Source organism: Diabrotica undecimpunctata, chromosome 7, assembly GCF_040954645.1.
Source record: "Diabrotica undecimpunctata isolate CICGRU chromosome 7, icDiaUnde3, whole genome shotgun sequence".
NCBI classification, from domain to species: domain Eukaryota; kingdom Metazoa; phylum Arthropoda; class Insecta; order Coleoptera; family Chrysomelidae; genus Diabrotica; species Diabrotica undecimpunctata.
Window position 1 is genome coordinate 8,150,507 of NC_092809.1, and position 18,236 is coordinate 8,168,742.

An 18,236-nucleotide genomic window follows, 5' to 3' on the forward strand; every position below is an offset into this window, starting at 1 on the left:
CCTGAGCCTCAACTTCAAGAAGACAAAGTGGATGCTGATAAGCAGGAAGCAACAGCCTGCTCGACAGTTACGGATAAGTAACATACTAATTGACCATGTAGAATCTTATGTGTACCTTCGCACCAACGTAAATGCAAAATGGGAACAGGCCACAGAAATTAAGGCGAGAATAGAACGAGCTAGAGCAGCATTTAGCAATATGAAAAGGCTCCTCATAAGCAGGGATTTGTCTCTTCCCCTAAAACTACGTCTAGTTAAATGCTACATTTTCCGATCTTACTGTATGGTGTGGAGGCCTGGACGCTGACGGAGACGCTCACGAGAAAACTAGAAGCATTCGAAATGTGGGTGTACCGACGCATTCTTCGTATATCCTGGACCGAACTTGTCACCAACATAGAGGTAATCCAAAGAATCGGAAAGGAGAAAGAAATCATGAATACAATTAAACAAAGAAAGCTTGAATATCTAGGCCACATATTGAGACACGATAAGTACCGTCTACTGCAATTGATTGTCCAAGGAAAAATAGACAGTAAGCGAGGGCCAGGCAGGAGAAGACACTCGTGGCTCCAAAATCTGAGGAAGTGGTTCGGGCTCACATCGGTCGAACTATTCAGAAGCGCCGCAAACAAGATCAGAATTGCCATGTTAATAGCCAACGTTCGCAACGGACAGGGCACTTGAAAAAGAAGAAGAAGAAAGTCAAACGCACTGCTACTAACTCCTACAACTGAAACCGTTTTTTTATATATGTTTTTTGTACAACTTACTGAGGTTGCTGATTAAATGATTAGAATAATAACAAAAAAATGCAGTATTTTGTTTATGAATAAATTAGCAATTAATTGAAAAATCACCAAAGTACCTGGCGTAACTGATTACTGTTATCTGTACAAAGAAAAGCACTTACCGTTTGAGTATAGTGTATTAATTGCAATTACGGAGTAAACTAGTGGCTGAGCTCCTTGGTGTTTAGGAAACCGACGCCGGCGCGCCAATTCGCGAAAGGACGTTTGCGTCTCCGATAAACTGGAGATGTTTACAGTCCGATGGCTCGTTTCAATCTGTGTTTGTCAGCATTTGTAAGGATAAAAATCCTTACCTAAAAATTCTTAGGGGTGGCCACACGAATCGAACTCTTATAAATCAGAGTTTTAATAGAGTCGCCCAGCTTTGATACCAAATTGCATATACAATTCCGCAGAAATTTGATATTTTAACAACCAGTGAATTTCTTTGAACTTAAAAACAGATTACCATGTGTTAGCCAGTGTGACAAAAAAATTGGTATCGCTACCAAAAAGATATTAAACAATTAACCTAATATTAAACAATTAAAAATTATCCCTTGATAGATATCTTAAAAAACTAAATTATTAAAAACAACATTAATAAGTAATATAAATATTAAAGTTTAAAAGACCCAATAATCTTTATTAATATCTTATAAAAATAACAGTTTTGATAGCAGCTTTCCATTTATCCTGTTTCCTTGCTGGGATTTACCGGGTAACTTTAATAAGCGTGTCATTATAAAAATTACTAGCCAGTAAAAATAGTAATCTACACTTAAATGGTATTCAATGTTTTCATTTAACATCGATGTTACTATCGATGTTAACGAATACCTAAATATCGATGGCAAAACATCAACCATCGAGCGTTCAACATCGATGTTTTTAAATCATTCAAAAACTTCGGAGTCATGCATGCGAAAAGGATGCGAAAACTACAGACGAATAAGCGTAATATCATCAATAAGAAAATTATATGGGAAGATACTGCGAGAAAAGATAGAGCAAGCGATAAAAGGCAAAATCGGGGAGGATCAGGCAGGCTTCACGGCAGGAAGATCATGCACAGACCACATATACACACTGGAACAACTGTTGGAAAAAAAGCAAAAAATAGAGACATACATTTGGCATTTGTGGACCTGGGAAAGGTGTATGACTCTGTACCAAGGTCAGAACTATGGGAGGCAATGTACAAATTATAAATACAGACGAAACTCATAGAAGCTACAAAAGCTCTGTATAAAAAAAATAAAGTGTCATAAACAAGAATCATAGGAGACTTCACCACAACAAAAGGGCTCCTGCGGGGTTGTTCCACATCTCCAACCCTATTCAAAATATACTTAGAGAAAACCTTGAATACATGGAAAAGAAAATGCGAAGGCATGGGAGTACCCGTACGAAATGAATACCTATATACGTTCAGCTTTGCAGACGATCAAGTAGTGATTGCACAAGACCAAGAAGACCTCAGTTACATGATGAAGAAACTATAAGAAGAATATACCAAGGCTGGCCTAGATATTAACCCCGCGAAAATAGAGTACCTATCTACAAGTGAAGAAGACATAGAAGATCTACAGATATTCAAATACTTGGGGTTTATAATCACGAAAAAGGCAACAACAGAGGAAGAAATTAAGCAAAGATTAGGACAAACAAGAACGGCAATCCGACAACTTAACTCAGTATGGTGGGATAGACACCAAAATATGAAGACAAAAACACAGATTTGTAAAACATTAGTGCCAATTATTATGACATATGAGGCTGAAAATTGGATTATAAACAAGAAAAACAACAGTAAGATAGTAGCAACAGAGATGGAATGTCTGCGAAGATGATGCAGAGTAACAAGAATAGATAGGAGAAGTATTGACGAAATAAAGCAAAGAACATCAATAGAAACAGACATACAACATATATAAAACAAAAAAGACTAAAGTGGTATTGTCATGTAAGAAGAACTAGCGACAGCAGATGGATAAAGAGAATAACCGAATGGGGCCCCATAGGAAGGAGGAAAAGATCCTGGAGGAACGAAGTAGACGACGCCATGAGTAAGAGAGGCCTAAACGATGGAGAATGGGATAACAGAGAGAGATGGAAGCGGTTAATCGAGGGAAGGCAGTCAATACTGTAGAACCCCTGAATATGTATATATAAATAAATTTAATTATTGCCCCTATACATTCCTGTAACACAAAACTTTTGTAACAAAGTTATTGAAGTTCTTTCTTTTTTAGTAACATAAATGGAAAGCGAATTGGTGATGTATTTATGTCAGTTTTGACACTGTGTTTTAGACCTTGAAAAACATAAATGATATTTGACTAACAAAACTTTCCAAATTACCTGCTGAAAATTTGGTTCATTTCGGATGTTTGAGTTTATAATAATATTTAATAACCGTGAATTAAAGACAGTTAAATGTCATTGTGGAAGGTAATCTAACAATTGCCGGTAAATTGTCATCCTTTGTTTTATGCTTGTTCCAATTCGGAATTGTAATATGCGCCAGAATTGAAATTAACCTTGCCAACAAAATTTGTCTTCAAATTATATTGTTAAGCTGGCCACACACCGGAGAGATAACCTTCTAAACCTCTCAATACCAAAAATTAAGCGAATAAATCATAAATCCGCAATAAAGTATAAATCATAGGATATGGAAATCTTATATTTTTCTATTTTGGTTTACTTTTAGTATTGAATAGAGAGTATTTCAACTTTAGTGGCGGAAATTTCTCGGAACAGTAAATCCTGACCTAACAAAGCAGTGGCGTTCCAAAAAGTACTTATGATTTAATCGTATTTGTTAATGATAGGTAAACATAATGTATTAAACAATAATATTAGATTATATTTGGCAATATTGATTTACATATATGTATGTGAAACCGTAGATACCTATTACAGTATTAATAAATATTAATAACAAAGATTGTTTTAACTTAAAATATGTTATTATGTATAATATTACTCACTATTACTCACTAAAACTTCACGATGTTAAATAGAAGAATATACGAAATGATGGTAGGTCTTTGTGAGTGATCTAATCATTGAAGTCTAGCCTATACTTCAGTGGCGGCTCGTGGCTTTAGAGACAAGTTCGGCAAGGTTTTTTTGTCTCCTCAGATACGTATACCGTCTAATAAAAAGACTTCAATCATCAAAAAAAGTACCCAAATGGGTTATAACGTCATCGTAAAATTTATTAGAGTTTTTGAGAGATTTTAAAAGTTTTTTTTTCTATTGACATTTGAGACAAGCTTGACATTCTCTCTTGTTTCATGGTGTTTCGACAATACGTTTTGATTCTTTTGAGACAAGGGAAATCTCGTTCATTTGAGACAGAATTGGGTTATAGTGAGAGAATTATACTGACAATAATTTATTAATTTCGGTAACAGTTTGTTGTAATGAATTGCAGTATATAAAATTATACATATCTTGTAACTTATCCCACCTTCCGAAAATATTTGGATCAGCATATAAAACTTTTAATTTATTTTCTAATTTTATTTTATTAGAGAAAGATGGATAATTTTTAATTCACCTGTCTAATAAATATCTTGAAAATTCTTTGGCGTAACTTTTAAGTTTGGAATCGTCAAAGAGGTCAAAAATTTACAAATCTTCAAAATGCGAAAAACGATTTTCTGTGTCATGCCTTTGTCTTTTTTTTTTGGGGTTCGGAACAATCAAGCGAGTCCAAAACGTTACTGCGTATATACTGGAAATTACTATCATTACGAAAATCTCGGCATTATCTAATAAAACATAGATATTTTGTTTTCCAAATAAATCTAATGTAATCTGGCTGTGTGTATAATCTTTCGAAATATCATGTTTCTGTAAAGCCCTAAATAATTCCTTTAAATTATCGTAACCAGATTCACGCCACGGATTTTGATGTTTGCCCCTATTTGTCGAAAATAAAATGCAAGGACGACAGAAAAGTTTGTTTTTTATTTCACTCCCGGTAAGCCATGAGTACTTGCTGTACCAATTATCTGAAAATGATCTATTACTTCCCTTACCCCCACACTAATATTTATAAGCCGGGACATTTTAGGCAAAGGACGCCCCTTATTTTTAATAACAATTTGTTCTTCGTATGGAATAGATAAAAACTCATTTTGCAAAATATAATTTACAATATCAGATTTATCAATACTTACAGTTTCTCCCATAGCTTGCATTTTTAGGTTAATTTACCTGAATTTGTTTACACTTTAATTAAAAAAAACTTCTAATATATCAAAAGACCCTTTAACCTTTAACTATTTACGGCAGTGATAACGTATGACAGTATTACTTTATTACTTCACTACTTAAGTTATTAAGTACTTATCCAGCTCGAAATAACTTTTCATCCCCGCTCGCAAGGTACAGTTTGCGGCCAATCCAAATAAGGCATCGGCAAATTTAAATTTGCCGTACTTGGCAATTAAATGCCTACGGAGCAAAATGTATGTTTGGTTGCTCATCAACTAATATTCCGTTGATTTTTAAATGTATATCGTCAAGCTTGGGATCGGCTTGCCGAAACCCCGAAACGTGTCTTTTTAAGAAGTCACAAAGGCGGGTGGATATCTCGGATTTCGGATCATTAATTTGAAAATTGTCTTACGCAGGGATCACTTAACACTCAGATTGGACGAATTCTTTTAAAAACCATGAATAAAATTTAGTCTGGTCGAATTGGTCGAACTCTTTTAAAAACCATAAATAAAATTTAGTCTTTATTATCTTACAGATTGATTAAATTAAATATTTAAAAAAAAAATCTATAATATCTATAAAGGTGTGGGTCGGCACTGCCGGCCCTGACCGGCCGCCACTGCTATAATTATCGACTACTATTGTCTGATCATCAATCTCGCATACACGTGTGGCAACCTTTAGCTCTCAACATGCCTATCTCTTGTTAACCGCTTGTAAGCCGCGTTTTAGACAAAGTAATTGAAATTAGAGATTACTAACTACGACTTGAAGTTAAATATCCAAGCGAGGGTCGAGGTTTTGTACTCTCCGAAACGGTGGTTGAATTTTGATTCGTTTTTCTCTATTCGAAAGGCACTTCGGATATTATAATCTGGAAGAACATCATGGACGAAATCAGAATTGTTAATCATTAAATAATTAAAACTACTTAAGATTGTGAGTATTGAGTCATTTCTTATATACTGGTATTATGTATTCTCATTGGCAACCTTTTCATCATGTGAAAAATATTATGAACACGAAGAGTACATACATACAAAGATAGAGCAGAGACATCTTTTTTATAGTGCTTTGTTTAACCTTTAGATTCCAAAATATTCAATTATCAGTTCTCACAGTATTGAAACAGATGTAATTGACTATTACAACATTCTAATTATGCTTCAATAAGCTTCTAGTGGAGTTGCTACAGCCGATAATTCAATAAGTTTTTCTCCCGAGACGCCACAACTCAATTCTGCTGCCAAATATTTATCACTTCGATCTTTACATCGGCTATGTCCAATTAAAATTAATTTACCACTAATTACAACTCAATCCGTTCAAACTCGTTTACAAGATGTATGCGGGAGCATGGGCGTAGTGGAACAAGTGTTGGTGTAATGCAGTCATGTGAAAATTATTCTTGTTAAATTAAGTATTTTTTGTGATTGTACTTTAAAAATAAATTATAGTAAAATAAACACAAGTACAAAAGACAACACTGCTATTATATCAGGACTGCAGATAATAGAACACGTCAATCGAATCGAACACAGTCTTTAAAAGAGAGATGCTGACGCCAAGATCAACGACGAGAGACACAAACCCACTTCGATGAAGATGCATTTAACAAGTTGACTGCCAGCTTCTTTTTCCTTGCATTAGCAAAGAGTCATTTGAGTACCTCATATGGTACTCAGTTCAGAAGTTAAGTTCAAATATTGAGCGCCATATATGGTACTCAGTATAACTTACAAAACAACTAAGCAGTCACTTGGCTTGTACATTTTATATGGAGAAATTAAAATTTTGGCCTTAGATAACCGTTCTATGATTTTAGCCCGTAGCTAGAGAGTATTATACTTTTTTTATAAAGGTCGTTTATCAAACTGTAATAAAAACGCTTTTTTAGCTTATATATTTTATTTAACAAGTAGCGTTACTCTAAAAAACGGTACAAAAAAATAATCAACAACTAACATAAATGCTAATAAAGAAAAATTACTGTTGTTTGGCAGCATGTACCATAAAAAAGCAGTCAGAACACAATTTCGTACAAGCAAAACACTTTGTTCACACACGTGGAGTCTTCTTTTGTGCTGTTGGTCTTCCATGCTTGGTAACAATATCCCTTATAGCATTGGCTGCGGCGGTTTATTTTTAGACATTTTACTAAATTGTGTAAATTATTAGCAGGAATTATATATTACACACTATCGTTTAATAAGCATATCTTTGCTAATTTCCTTTCTAAATTGTGTTGTTTTTAATGATTTACTTAGTTGTTACTTTCGAATAAAGTGAGAGACATTTACAACGGCAACATTTAGTAAAATATCAAAGGCAACTTTTCGGTACCATTTGAATGAACTCCTTGAAAATGATTTATACGAATTCATTTGATCCGATACATCTGTGAAGGATTTTCCTGCATTATATTCTACTACAACCTGCGGTTTAAGTTAGTCTTCTCTTCTTTGTATCACATTTACCATAGAAGGTACAGTCTGTCCCAAACCTTTCTTTCAGTGCTTCACTAATTTTGACGTCATATAGGATTTTAAGAATGTCAAGAATTATTGCATGACATTTTAGTTAACTCTGACAGTTGTAGTAATCGGTTAAATGTGAAAAGGTTATTTTTTTTAAATATAGAATAAAAACTTTAACAATTCAAAATTGTTTTTTAATTTACTTATTAAACGTCCTGTATATAAATTTTTATTGCGCATTATATTGGAACGGCAGTTTGTCATAATTCCTATTCTATACATTCCAAGGAAAGTACTTAATTAGCTAAGATTTACCATCTTCAATAATTCAAGTTTCGTCGTGGTTGTTGAAACACGTATATGTCTCCCTTTTAACCATTCTACTAAAGAGTGTTTAGTCCAACTTGAATTTGGTATTTTTGGTATGAAGGGTAACATGTTGGCCTAAAATGAACAAGAAAAAATTTAAAGACGCTAGTGATATTTCAGTAGGTTATGGCAAACTATATTTTGATACAAACCTTCACTAAACATTCTGTATACACGAGTTCTAATAACATGTTCATGAACGGCAGAAACTGGTAATAAAGTTGTCCCAGTCTCTTTTTCTTCTTCTTCTTACGATGCCTATCCGTTCCGGATGTTGGCGATCAACATGGCTATCCTAACTTTGCTATTGCGTAATAAGTCATAGCATAATTCTTAATAGTCCGGTTGTCGATGTATTAAACCACTTTCTCAGGTTTTGAAGCCAGGGAGAAGAAGATATTCTTCTTCTCCCTGGTCCTCTCTTTCGAAATACCTTGCCCTGAAAAATGAGTTGCAATAAGCCATATCTGTGTTCATTCCTCATAACATGGCCAAGATATTCTAGTTTGCGCTCTTTGATGGTGTTAATAATCTTGCATTCCTTGCCTATTCTACGTAGGACCTTAACATTAGTCACACGATCCACCCATGAAATTCTTAAAATACGTCTGTAACACCACATCTCGAATGCCTCGAGTTTTCTTAAAGAAGCTTCGGAAAGTGTCCAGGCCTCTACTCCGTATAATAACGTAGACTCTTTTTCTAATTGAAAATAATTTAATAATTTTAATATTAGTCTTTGTTCCTTCTCGGTATATCTCGGCATATTTAAAATATTTTAATAATAACAATATTATATGACAATAATATGACAATAAATACAAAATTAAATTTTCACTGTAAAATGTCTGAACATACTAACCTGGATGACAATTATCATTTTATCAGTTGACATTGTGAAAGTACTGTCACGGTCGAGACCATCTGCGTCAAATTATATTTATGCGCATCATTGATTGGATATCAATTTAGCGTATTCTAAACTCTAACCAATTATGCATCCGTAAGTAGAATTCGCTTTAATATGCAAATACCCGTGGACGATACATAATTTTCGATACATAAGTTCTATGTATAATAATCACAGACTTACGTTTTTTTCTGTCACTTCTAGCTTAATGCGTTAGAGAGAATTCGATCAACTAGCACTGAAAGAAGGGTTTGGGACGGACTATATATGCTTCGAACTAATGGCAAGTACATCTCGCCGATCCTTCCACTTTAAAATCATTACACCATTATCATTTTGCCTTGCAACAATATCACCTTTTTTTAGTTTTAGTTTAGTAACATCAATTGGATTGCGTGTCCTATTGGCTCGAAGTGTCCCTACTAAAAAGATTTGCGTATCCAGTAATTTTCCTGCCAAAGTGACACTATTATACCAGTTGTCCGCATATAGTGTTCTTCTTCTCATTGCGCCGTCTCCTTTCGAAGGTTGGCGATCCAAATGGCAATTATAGTTTTGGAAACTGCTGCGCGAATGAGTTCTGGCGTCTTCCTACTGATCTTTTGCCCTGTACTTTTCCTTCCAGTATATCTTGAAGTAATTCATATCTTTCGCCTCTCAACACATGACCCAAGAATTGCATTTTCCTCTCTTTGATTATTCTTAGTAATTCTTTTTGTTTACACATGCGACGAAGTACCTCAACATTAGTAACTCTTTGTACCCATGGAATCCTCAACATTCGTCTGTATATATACATCTCAAAGGCATATATATATATAGTGTTCTACCAAAATCTAAATATGGCTCCATTAATTCCATAACCACTTCCGAGGATACAGATATAACAGTCTGAGCTTCCTTTCCAGCATAAACTTTATATTGCAAAGTATAAAAAGGGTCAAAAGATTTCTTGTGGATTTGTCAGTATCTAGCCTTTAATTCTTGCACTTCTCTTTATCTTGGGTTCTCCAAGACATTGTTGAGCATAATTATTATTTTTTTGATTTACTAACAGGAATACCACTTCTTTAGCAAAAAAACAAACAAAAGAAATCAAAAGGGCTGACATCTTGCATTGTATCTATTAGATAGGGGTTTACGCTTACTTCTTCAGAATTCGTCTTATAATTTATATTTTTAATCCTTTGCTGATCAGGTATTTGCCAATCTTCAGATATGGAAACATTCTCAGGTGCTGGTTCTTGCTCATTATTTAACTCTTTATTTCTCAAAACTTCATTTTCACTAATTTCATCACTGTCCGAATCTTCACTGTCTAGTGCATACTCTGGGTCCGCTGGGCCACTGTCATGAAACTCCGAAATAGACGATGATCCGCTTCGTATTTCTACAGTCTTAAACAAATACAGTACATAATCTCTTTTCTTCTTTGGAATCCAGTATTACAATTTACAATCGCGACTGTATCGGAAAGCAACAACACATAACTAAACTAAATGTTAGAGCTCGCTAAAAGCTTTTTCTATGTTTGCCACTGCTAATATGATAGACATCTATCGTTAGCAACCCCTAATATTCGCAATTTTAGTTTACAGAAATCTGCAGGTCGATAAATATTAGAATATCGTATTTTATTGTGAGTGCCAGAGGTGGCGCTCATGGCCCCCTGATTAAAACATCACTCGTGGGACCATGAGCACCAACATAGGTGCTTAGGTTCAAAATAGTGTGAAATACTAAATAAAAATCGTCGTGGCCTCATGGCTCAACATGCTCTAGAAGAGCTGTAGCATAAATGGCAAATTAACTGAGTACCATATGTGGTACTCATGACAGTCAAGAGGTTAAATTACATTTAAGTTGTTAAATAAAATTACGTGAAATTGTCGAGAATCTTCACTTACACCACATTGCCACTAACTTGAGATTAAGGTTGATTTGCGGTTGAAATTAACCTTGGGCTAACGTTGGATTGACTTTAGATCACGTTTGGAATTAATTTTAGACAATCTTTGGACTGGCTTAGGAATGACTTTGGACTGACTTACCACCCCTAAATATAAAGAAATGTGAAAGGTATCAAAGGTATTTTCCTTTCACAGGAGTTTTGAAGACACAAGTCGAATTTTCACTAAATTCGAAATCGAAATCAAATAGAAGTGAAAAGATATGCTTTTTTATAGAGAAATATTTACATAGCGTTGATTTGTGTGTGGTCCGAGCGGTATTTGGGAATATTGTCAAACAGGACGTGACGGAAATTTAAATATTAATTAATTAAATATGTACATTATTTTTATTTTATTCAATTAATATAAATATGTACGTCCGCTTATTATTGTAGATATATCTATGAATCGCAAGCTTTATATAGAATGCAATGCAAACGTACATTTACCGAGAGAGTGGTTGAAATATTAATTTTCTACATTACAAAATCTTGCTGCATTCCACATTATGCTTAATAATTTAACTTTTAATTACGATTATCAAAAAAGCTTTTAAATTAACTCAACATCGTATTTATTTCGTACGTTAATGAGCAACTATTATGCTTTTAGAGTAGTTGGACTTCATCCAGACTTTTAGAATAAATTTATGTAGAGTTCTTAGTGCCCACCAAGAAATTTTCAATGAGTTAATGAACGCATAGAACCAGATGTCGTTAATTATTACTTTTTAAATTTATTTTCAGAAACACAATTTGGAGGTACATTAATAAGCACTTGCATTATTTAGAATGCTCTAGAGTGTGCTATAAAGTTTGTTATATTTTACGAGTGGAAACTAATTTTTACGTTTTAATAATATGTCGGCGAAGGACATGTTTACAGTTTGTTACCAACTAGATGAATTTAGCATAGAATAAAACAAAGCTGAACATTTTGTTTAACCATTTGTTTTCTGTGATTATTAAAGACCGTGATTGAATTATTTTTTCCTGACATTTCGTATGCAGCTAAAACAGATACAGTAGACTCGCTTTAATTCAAACTAGCGATAATCCGAACCTCTCTATAATTCAAAGTTATCTCGAGTTCCCTACAAAATCTCTTTATATTTCGAACTAAATCAATACCTTCTGGATGCACTTTGTAATTCGAACGAAAAAAATCATTGCTATATAACAAAACGACGCGTTAATTCGAACTCATCGGCGTCCAAAACTCGACAATTCAAAGTTGCACAGAGAAAGGGGCGAAAAAATTGTATGTATCAACGCGCCTTTATTTTTATTATAATTAATTTGACTACATATTTGACACACACTTCTCACGAATTGGTTTGTTCAGTTATTAATTACTGTTACTCTTTCGTTAATATACAGATTAAAATTTTGTTAGTCATGAGCCCTAGAAAGTATAAATGTTTGACGATTTCTGAAAAGAAGAAGTTAATCCAAAAAGTAGAGTAAGGTGAGAAAAAAAGTGATGTTCCAAAGAATTTAAGATTTCTCTCTTAACCATAATAAAGCACAAGGAGAACATTAATGCTGTTCAATGCATTTCCTCGTCTGGAAGAAAGTCTGGTCATTTGGCAAAGACAGTGTAGAGGACAAAAGTGTTTATTAGCGGAATCTTGTTGAAGAAAAAAGCAAAAGAGTTCTCGTCTACTCTAAGCATCAAAAACTTTGCGGCAGATGAAGGGTGGCTTACAAATTTCAAAAAGAGAAATGGAGTTGTGTTTAAAAAAGTTTGTGGGTTAAGTGGAAGTGTTGATGACGCAGTTTGCTTAGCAACGGCACGGTAAATTGAAGACCTTTATTGAAAACTATGATGCCCGAGACATTTTTAATACTAATGAGACTGGCCTATTTTTCAAATACAAAGCACGTGGTGTTCGTGTGTATTAAGGTATAAAAATGCTTATTAAAAGCTTAAAATTTTTATTTTAAAGAAGATCTTTTCGGAATTGAATCATTCCATCATCAGTTTACTAAAAAAAAGAGTGAAAATACCAATATTAAAAAACAAGTAAGTTAAAATTTAGATATATAGAAAGAACACGTTGGTTTTTTACTACTTACATAAAAAGTTGTTAAAAACATTGTATGGCCACATAAAAACATTGGAAGGACATCCGTATTAAAAAACAATCCTCATGGTATTTATTTATTTATTTATTTAACTGATGATGGAATGATTCAATTCCGAAAAGATCTTCTTTAAAATAAAAATTTTAAGCTTTTAATAAGCATTTTTTATACCTTAATACACACGAACACCACGTGCTTTGTATTAAACAGGTATACTAGCCACTCCTGGATATCTCCACTTCATGGTTTGTTCCAGTTTCACTTTTATTTTTCAAATATTTATCGGACAATACGCTTACTTTGAAAGATGAAAAATTCCATGGGGGAAAACATAGTAAAGAGAGGCTCATAGTTTTACTTGCAGTAAATATGGACGAATCGGAAAAACTTAAACCCTTAGTGATAGGAAAAGCAATGAATCCGCGATGTTTCAAAGGTATGAAATCGTTTCCTACGGATTATCGTGCTAACAAAAAAGCTTTTTAACAATTGGCTTTTAACAGTTAATGGGGACATGAAACGGCAAAAGCGGAAAATTTTACTATTTTTAGACAATTGCACTGTCCTCTCTGTCCAAGAGTAACTCAACGGGCCATGGAGAGGGCCATGTTAAATATAAGCCTCAGAGACAAAATTCCTAACACCGCTTTACGTCGTAGAACTAAAGTAACCGACATCATGGAAAAAATAGCGACATTGAGATGGCAATGGGTAGCACTTGTAGCAAGACAAGACACCAACAGATGGTCTCATAAAGTGACATTCTGGAGACCTCGAGAAACAAGAAGAAGCGTGGGAAGACCCAAAAAGAGATGGATAGACGATATAACAGCTGTAGCTGGAAAGCAGTGGATGAGAATTGCAAAAGATAGAAAAGCGTGGAAGCAATGGGAGGAGGCCTATGTCCAACAATGGATAAATGAAGGCTGAAGAAGAAGAAGAAGAAGCACTGTCCACATTAGTCCTCCTACACGGTTCAACGTGGAACTCTACTTCTTTCCGCCAAATACAACTTCCAAATTGGACCATTGGACAAAGGAATCATCCATAATTTTAAGACGTTCTATCGCAAAAAAATTGTTAAGCTCATTTTAGAATATCTAAACAAGTAGCTAACTGCAAATATCACGGTTTTGACAGCTATTTTACTGATTGACAAGGGATGGAGGGGTGTAACACTCCTAACAATTCTCAACTGCTTCAAAAAAATCCGGTTTCTTCAAAGAAGGTCAGGAAAATCTTCCAATACTTATGGATGATGAAGAACCAGCAATAGAACCATTAGTTGACATCAGCGGTGTGAGTTTTTCTGACTTTGTTCAAGTGAATGAAGATGTTGCTGTCTTAGGTTCACTAACCGATGCGAAATTTTATCTGCGACAAATACGAATGAAAAAAGTGACGATGAAGATGAGTAAAATACATCAGAACCTTTGGCGGAGGTGTCAGTTAAGGAAGCAAGATCCTTATTCGATACCTTACAAACGCTCCGTCTACAAAACGAAAGTGATGAGAAAACATTTCAGGCACTTTTTCTCTTTTTTTGCATCATCTTGTCGTGCTGTACTCGATCAAACGCTTATTTGCAGGAACAATTTTAGGAGATGACTCATGAGGCTTATATTACGGTAATCTTCACATTTTTTGGCTCCTGGTTTTTTTGGAAGTACAATAAACTCAGATTTCAGTCATTCTGTTGGTATTTCTCCAGATTTGTATATGTTGTTGAATATCTTTTCGAATATTGCTATTAATTCGTTGTCTATTAGTTTGAGTAGTTCTGCGTGTATATTATCAGGGCCTGCCGCTTTGCCATCCTTTAACTGTGTTATTGCGGAATAAACTTCCTGCGGTAATTTTCTTGGTCCATCATTTACCTCTTCTTCTAGCTCAAAGGTGTTATCTCTTTGGCCTTCAAATAGTTTTTCTAGATATTCTTTCTACGTTCTTATTTTACTCTGGTTGTCCAAGATTATGTTTCCATCAGAATCAGTTATATTTCCTTTCTGCCTTCGTCGTAGTCCCCCTGTGAGTTCTTTAACTTTCATATGTACATTGTGACTATCGTACTTTTACTGCAGAGTCTCAATTGCGTTTACGTTAATAAAAACCTAATTTTATTGCCGTGGTACAACTTTAGTTTTAATTAGCTTCATATGGATGGGATTCTGTAATACATTATACTGAAAATCGATTAAAATATCCCCCAAAATATTTTGAAATATCCTACTTAAATAAATAACCTGCAAAAGAGTAAATTTATTATTAGTATCTGTAGTTAGAAACTCCAACAAAATTTCTGTAATTCTGTAATTTTTTAAAATTGCTGGAATACATTAGTAATAATCTTTTTTATTTTCAGAAGTAATGGACAGCTTAGAAACACGCTGAACAAAGCACGTACGCTGTGTGATAAATGGCGGGGAAGTGGAGGCATAGGTTCAAACAACCGTCTGTCATTGGACAGTGCTTTGCCAGTCGACACTTCCCCCCAAAATCATGGCAGATTGTCCCGATGGTTTTCCATCAGAAGAGGGAGTAACCATCAGTATGATATAGAAAATGCAGACGCCCAAAGAACCCCACCAAATTCCAATAAAATGCCACAATTACCCGAGGTAAGATTTTTTGCTAATATCTCTTTTTTTAATTGCCGTAAATCTTATTTAATTACTGCCGTAATTACCGCAGGGTAGTGCCGGTAATAGTCCTTAATAATAATAAAAATAATAACAACAACCCTATTTTATGTAAAAACTATCATTTATACTCTTTATAAAATGCAAGACTTCAAAATAATATCAATATTTAGACCTTAACAATTATTACAATTTATGAATTAACATATTGTAATCAATTGTTTGTTTATTTTATTATTTGTTATAATAAATATAATATAATGTCAGACCAATTAAATACACTGCTCAAAATGATCAGGTCTTACTAAGAGTCTTATCAGTTTTTTTAGGAACCAGCGTACATTAATAGAACATGAAATATGCGATTAAAAAACCGACAGGACATCAGGACCAGACCAAATACATTCCGTACTGTTAAAACTACTTATAGAAAACGTTGTAGTACCAAGATAGTTGTAATTCTCTACTTGGTCAAAAATTTTCAAGTTAACTGTTAACCTTTCATTATTATTTTCTGATGATTTTAATATTTTCATTTGTTTTCTTGATATCTCTTGAATAACCAAATTCTTTTTCTTGATCACGTTCATCATTGTTGAGTATACATTGAAGAGAACTGGTGACAGCGCAAAGCCCTGTCTCACCCCTCTTTTATTTCGATTTCTTCTGATTTGTTTTGATTATTGCGTACTATCGCTGGTTGTTTGTACAGATTTTTGATGATCTGAAGGTAATTGTAATCGATTTGTTTTGCTTTCAAGACGTCCATTGACGTCTGGCGCTGTTTGTGACGGACTTTCTCAAACGATTTATTATGATCTATGAGACAAACTTACATATCTTGGTTAACATCCAAGCATCTCTAAATTAATACATTGAATGTAAAGAGAGCTTCTCGTGTATTAACACCCTTTTGCCCTTGACTGAAACTAACTTGTGACAGACAAGACCAGAGCGATAGGAGTCATGTAGAATATCGAGAAGACATATTAATGAAACTATAAAGATAAACTGCAGGATGCAGCAGCATATCGATTTACCCCTAACAACACCTATTCCCAAATACTGCAATATACAAATGTATGAAGCTGAGACGTGGAAACTGACAGATGCCATGTAATAAACTGCGTATACCGTGAGTTTCATGGATTTATACCAAACACAGAAGTACTAACCCAACTAAACATACAACTTGTACTCCTTAATACAAAATACGGTAAGATTATACCAATATGTAAGATTATTTGTCACAGAACTTTTTCCTGAGGATATTACGGCAATTATATGCAAACACCACCTTTTAAAAAGGTGGTAGAAAACGTTCAAATGGCACTCAAACACATAATTTATAAAGAGTGGAAAATGATAAAAATGATATAAAACCAGAGAAATGATATCGGTCATCCCCTATATTTTACCCCAATACTTAGTAATACGCGGAACTCATTTTAAAGACTTTATAAACATATATATATATATATATATATATATATATATATATATATATATATATATATATATATATATACATATATATAAAGTTTTTAGTTATATTAAACCGTATTTGTTAGTTATTCTTTAGGTATACACAAAATAAACCGAGTTGTTTTATTTCTAGGTGGAAGAAGAAGCTGGTTTACATTTTTCCAGCTGCAACTCTTCCCAGCGGCGGCAGCTACCACCCAGTTTACCCCCGCCTCCTCCTAATTTAACCCCCTTACAGTTAAAAAGGAGGATGATAGTATCAGCCATTGTACATAGTGAGAATTCATACATAGCTACTCTGCAAAGGCTAGTAAACGTAAGTATTGTTTAAATCCAACAATAAATAAAAAATACCGCGTGTGTTAACTTTTTAAATAGGACTTTTCATCAAAAAAATAGTGTCAGTCATTTTTTTTCGAACAGACATTTTGTAAACAAACAGGTTAGGTTAGTATTATAAATAATATAGATAATTAATATAAAAAATACCAAAGAAAGTGCCACAATTAGTAAAATCAATTTTTTTAATCGATTATTATTATGATATCTGTACGAAAACGAACAACGAAGCGGTGTTGTTATGGAATATGTTATGTATATGTTATGTATTAATTAATAGTTATTTAAGCAACAAGTGTATTAATAAGGGCGATTAACAATTGAGATATTTTAACGCGTGAGTGAAGCGAGCGCGTTAATGTTCGAGATTGTTAATCGCCATTTTAATTCACGAGTTCGTTACAAGACTTTTCCGTCGACCGTACTTTTTAGAAATAAAGATATCTTAGTTTAAATATTTATTTACTTAACGATAAACAACAATTTTTTCAGCTTTCATTGACTTTATTCAAAGTTTCCTTAGTGGTAGTTTTATTATAGTAAACATTAATATTCGAAATGGTGCAATTACTGAAATTAAAGGAAGATATTGATAAATGATTATCTGCTGTATAGCATTTTGACAAATTTATATTTAAGTCTTCTTGGACCTCTGTAAATTCTGTGATAGAAGAAGTTAAATTCTGGTGGAGTTAAATTAAACTCTTCGTCAATATCCATCCTTTGATTTTTCAAATACACAGAATTTTAAACAACAAAGTAAATAATGACATACAATGACAGATAGTACTAACAGCGGCTACTTCATTTTAAATTAATTTTTTAGTTTGAATATAAATAGGTATATGTTTGGTTGCCTACACCACAGGTCACTGCCAATCACAGAGCGTTTAATTAATTTATGCAAGCAATGTATGTTGTGTTGCCTATAATGAACTCGTTCATTAA

At 33.7% G+C, this 18,236-nt stretch overlaps 1 protein-coding gene across 5 annotated transcripts in view; it reads left to right on the forward strand.

Annotated features, from left to right (window-relative positions):
* The window catches only part of LOC140444943 (rho guanine nucleotide exchange factor 10), an 807,510-nt gene that overhangs the window by 764,694 nt on the left and 24,580 nt on the right, over positions 1–18,236 (forward strand). For 4 of the 5 annotated variants that reach the window (XM_072536652.1, XM_072536654.1, XM_072536655.1 and 1 more), the window contains 2 exons: positions 15,188–15,443; positions 17,083–17,265. In XM_072536652.1, coding sequence (XP_072392753.1) covers positions 15,188–15,443; positions 17,083–17,265 — 439 coding nt within the window. The remainder of the gene's footprint in view (positions 1–15,187; positions 15,444–17,082; positions 17,266–18,236) is intronic. The other variant, XM_072536653.1, reaches the window with a different exon arrangement.